Source organism: Sorghum bicolor, chromosome 2 (genome assembly GCF_000003195.3).
Source record: "Sorghum bicolor cultivar BTx623 chromosome 2, Sorghum_bicolor_NCBIv3, whole genome shotgun sequence".
NCBI lineage: Eukaryota > Viridiplantae > Streptophyta > Magnoliopsida > Poales > Poaceae > Sorghum > Sorghum bicolor.
In genome coordinates, this window is record NC_012871.2 from 16646869 (window position 1) to 16651673 (window position 4805).

Below are 4805 nucleotides of genomic sequence, written 5' to 3' on the forward strand. Positions count from 1 at the left end.
CTTAGGGCGGAATGAGTTAGAAAGACATAAAACATAATTTACATATCTAACAACAATGCATTCTTCTCCACCTTGCTTAGCCTCAACATCAAATTGGTCATATCTCTAACTTGCATTTGGATTCATACCTCTTGTTTAGGGCTAGAATAAAAAATTCCATGCGCCTACATTTTTTAGGCAAAAACCACCAAACCCTTCATGATGTTGATGTTATCCAATTTTTCCTTGGCCTAGTGACAATCCACGCATGAGCCACGTCAATGTGGATTTTTGTTGTGCTACACCTACGGTCCTACCACTTTGCCACACTGTCACATCTCTTATTTACATCACCTTACCTCTCGACCTTGCCTTACTCCTCACTCAGAGCACCGTCTTTGTGAACTCCAACTAAGGTGTTCCCTCTACCACCACCTCCATCGGCAACGCCACCCATGCATGTACCATCAAGGCAAACCACTCTGCATTGTCACCTCTATCACCCACCTATTGTCTCTCCCAGGGTGAATGTAGCTAGAATCACTAGCATTAGGTTCATCAGCATTGTCAACTGCAGTCTTCTCCATTGTTGAGCAGCACAAATCAGTGTTTTCTCTCATTGATTTTATGAGAAGTTAGGGTCGGTGTGCCCCGACAGAAGGACCTGGATCCTCCATAGATCTCTCCCACCACCCCAATGGCGATGGCCCTACTGCCTCATTGTCCCACGAATACCTTCACATAGTAGCATTGGTAATACGAAAACTCAAACTTCTTTCCACAACTATAAACCCCTAATGGCAGATAAGTGCTATCCATTTCTTACTTCCATCATCCTTCCCTTTCTTGTTTTGTTTTTTTAGCAAATACAAATGGGGATTCTCTTTTTAGCTAGTTAAAATAAAAAAACACTCTCTGTCTTAGATTTTCTATTATAAAAAGATGGTATGTACTTGTAGTTTTTCTTGTGAAACAAAGTGGAGACGTAAACACTCACATACATGCACATACCATCACCACAGACATCCTACGGACTAAGCATGTATATTGTAAGATTGATGAAGTCGCTACATGCGTCTTATTGTTGAGAAGCATGTTCTTTGTTTTAGCGACTTGGTGGTCAAGATTTTTTTTGTTGTAAAGCTAATGAAAATAACCAAAACAGTAATCCCAAAGGTCAAGTTGCAGTGTCCAAAACGGCAAAAACATCAAAGCACATAACATGCATTGGCATGCAACATTAGTCACAACTCAAATAAGCTTCTCTCTTTCCTCAAGTACAGGAGTATATTAGCAAAATTCAAATCGAGATGAAGAATCAAATTACAGGCATGATTTGACTCACGCCATCACACATCACTTGGGGACTGCAGAGACCGTCCAGGGAGGGAAGAACGCCATTCTCTTCTTCAACCTCCTCTTCCTTGACACCATTACACCGCCGCCGCCTCTCGCAACACCCGGACGCACATTACACGCCATTCACTTTTCAGGGGTAGTTGACCAAGGAACGGTAGGCCTTGCCGGGCTTCCACGCGGCCGGGATGGCGTTGTTGGCGACGAGCACCCTGCCGGAGTCGGAGGTGAGCCGGAGCCCGAACGGCGCTCTGAGTCTCCTGCCGTTGTTGAGGCGCCACGTCGCGCCCCAGTTGTGCGCCATGGGTGTCCACACGCTGCTGCCGGCCTCCATCAGGTCGACGGCCTTGAGGTCGCCGTCGTCGTCCTCGAACTCGATCAGCACGTCGAAGTAGAACGGGTTCGCGCCCTGGTCCACCTTGAACGCGACGTTCACGCCGGGGTACTTGCACGGCACCCTCCTGTACAGGATCCTGAGCACGCCGCCAGCGCGGAGCTTGTCGGCCATGCCGGGCCGCGCCATGGCGCCCATGGCGGTGCCGCTCATGTCAAAGTGCTCAACCTCGCCGGGGAACAGATCGCCAGGGGACTGGTCGGTGATTACGATGGTCACGGGCTGGCCGGAGCACGCGGCGTTGGTCTTGCATTTCACCTCGTAGCAGGCGCCGCAGCCCTCGCCACCCTTGTACAGTGGCGTGCTCCCGGCGGCGATCATCGAGTCGAACGGCTTCTTCCCGACAGCAGTCTGGTAGCCGCACGCGCCGCCTGCACGGTACACAGAACACAGTACACACGCTAACACACCGATGGCAAAGAAATATACTCGGAGAAGCGTAAAGGGCAAGGCAACTGCTGTACACTAACCGTCGCTCCCGTCGCCGTTGGTCGCGCCGTAGTACGTGGCGCCGGCGCCTGACAGCCAGCCACCGGAGCCGTAGACGATCGGCGATGGCCTGGGTGTAGCAGTGTGGTTGCTGCGGGGAGGTTTGGCCGCCACAGGCGCCGGCTTGTAGCTGACCGGTTTTGGCTTTGGCTTGACCGCAGTCACCGGCCGCCTGTGGCTGGCCGGCTTTGGCTTGGGCTTGCTGAACTTTCGGTTGCAGGCAATGGGGCTCACTAGGAGTGACAGGACCACCACTGCGGCCAACAGCAAAGTGCAAAGCTTCGCCATTGCTGCTGTTTTTAAGCTCGAAGTTCACAGCTTTCAGATGAGCTGGTAAGCTCGACTGTTCTTCGGTGAGCTGCAACGGTGGCCACGATGTCGTATTTATAGGGACGTATCAAGAGCTTTGGGGACGATTCTCTACCGGTCAAATTATTGGGGAGAACGTGGCAAGTTGCTACGTTAGCCGGAAGGACCTAAACAGTTTTTAATGTGCCAGTACCAAATGGTTAGTGTTGCGATCGAAGATATATCACGTCCAAATAGGATGTGAATACACAATTGGAGAATGGCTTATACACATCAAGCGTACAATTGAAAAACACGTGTAGACAACTTTAGTCCGTTGAAGTGCTTATTACATGTAGGCGGATCTTTATATCTTTTCTAATTCATAGAAATAGAGATTTTAGTAAAAAAGAAACTCCAAAAACCTTTTTAATTGGATCTCGAAATATAGATATTCCCTATTCCGGATTCCTTGCTTGCCAAAGATGAAGACTGGGGATGGCTTTCTACAATGTGCACAAGATAAAAAAAAATTGTTGGATGGTACAAAGATATAGAAAGAGATTTTTACTCTATTGACTCTCTCCCGATGTTGATCTAGAGAGTAAATTTTAAAAGGACTTGTGCAAATGCTCTGAGTTAGTGATAAAACTTGTGCAAGTTGCATATAGCAGTCTGAACCTATAGAAACCACGTTATAGTTTTGTCTTAAAGTCGGTCCATGGTAATTTTTTGGTCTATCCAATCCAGCTCCTCTGCCCCATGGCTGCATTCCTCTATGTCCCGGTCTCCCCTATCCCTTGATCTCTCCTTCCTCAACACTTCTTCTAGTGGCACATGGCTCGCGTAGAGGTGGGCATTGTCTCTTGGCGACATAGAGCCGACAAATGCGGCACTAGCACCCGACGAGCACACAACAGGAGTGCCTGGGGAAAGTGTAAATATTGTTGAGGGCAGGGTGTCATGGCGGTTGACGGCCACGGGGTCGGATCTCCGAGGGGAGACCATGTGGTAGCCTTCCACTCGAAGAGGTGAAAACTATTACGAGCATGGGGCGGGAGCAGGTGTGGTGGTTGCGAAGGGCTGATCACAGGTGAACATGTGGGTGAAGGGTGCGGACAGCACTCATGGCTCTTGCGGATGGCAGTGGTGACCTCTTCCCCTCACTAGTTTTTTTATGAAACTTCCCCTCACCAGTTTAGTTGTTGCCATAAGCAAGGGAGAATGAAATGTTGTGGATATGGGGAGGTACGATGTTGTATAGGAAGGGCTTCACTGCTGGGTCAAAATAATGCCTGATGATCTATGGCCATCACTTTTGGGTGTCTTTCACCCACCATTGATCCTTGGCCTAATCCAACAAGCACAAAATGGCCACAACTGCTAGGTTGCAGTGATAGATGGCCATTACTGGTGGTTATCCTTCATCTGCGGTGATACAATGGTCATCACTATCGGTTTTGTTCTTCGCCTAGCAGTGATCCATACACTAGTTACGATAATTTGGAGATTGAAGCTAAGGTCGAATTATCCCTATAAGTTGACCTTTTCATATATCTCCATGGTAGGGGCTTGAATTGACATATGATCGAAAATATAAATTTATCTAGTTTGTTTAATCTTATTGGGGTCCACGTAGTTCAATTTGAAATTTATTTCGACAGGCACATATAGATCCATTTAACCTATAGAATATAGTGAGTCCTTTTCAAAATTTCCAAAACTCCTAGACAACAACATATATGCCATCTATTATACATATGAAGAAAGTTTTAGAGCAGGCAAGAAAAATATATGATAATAATAAAAATTGCATATACGATAGCAAAGGCCTTTTTCTAATATGTCACACCCATATTTTAAGAACAAAATAGGATGCATAAAAGACTCATATGTGCCCCAGAAACAGTCGCACACATAAGTAGACAAATCTCAAATGTACCATTTCAGTGTTTATTACATAGCGGAACATAATAAATCATATAGTCTTATACAATCATAATGATAGAAATAAACAACGCTCTCGACGGAAGCACCACACAGGGACACTGTTGACTGGTTGACTCCAAGCTTAATACTCATAACGGTAGTCCTCAATCCAATCATCATCCTTAGCATAACCTGGGGTGTTGGAAAATTACAAGAGTGAGCACATATCGTACTCAACAAGTATAACTAGGGGTTTATGAGGCTCAAATAGCTGACACTGGTTTGACTGTATTTACCTTTTAATAGTGGATAGCATGTTCATAATTATATAACAAATGTCAAGGTAGCATAAATAATCCATTAATCACAT

The 4805-nt window shown here is 46.4% G+C and overlaps 1 protein-coding gene across 1 annotated transcript; it reads right to left on the reverse strand.

Moving 5' to 3' along the window:
• LOC8057965 (expansin-B11) lies at nucleotides 1193-2573 on the reverse strand. Its single transcript, XM_002461883.2, has 2 exons — nucleotides 2200-2573; nucleotides 1193-2100 (listed from the first exon to the last, which is right to left on the reverse strand). The coding sequence occupies exons 1-2, from the start codon at nucleotides 2504-2506 to the stop codon at nucleotides 1469-1471; spliced, it is 939 nt and encodes a 312-aa protein (XP_002461928.1). The 5' UTR covers nucleotides 2507-2573; the 3' UTR covers nucleotides 1193-1468.

Bases quoted from the DNA above. Each gene is read 5' to 3' on its own strand.
- LOC8057965 (XM_002461883.2), bottom strand. From the start codon at position 2,506: ATGGCGAAGCTTTGCACTTTGCTGTTGGCCGCAGTGGTGGTCCTGTCA. The intron at 2,101-2,199 runs GTTAGTGTACAG...TGTACCGTGCAG, and splicing joins CAACGGCGACGGGAGCGACG to GCGGCGCGTGCGGCTACCAG.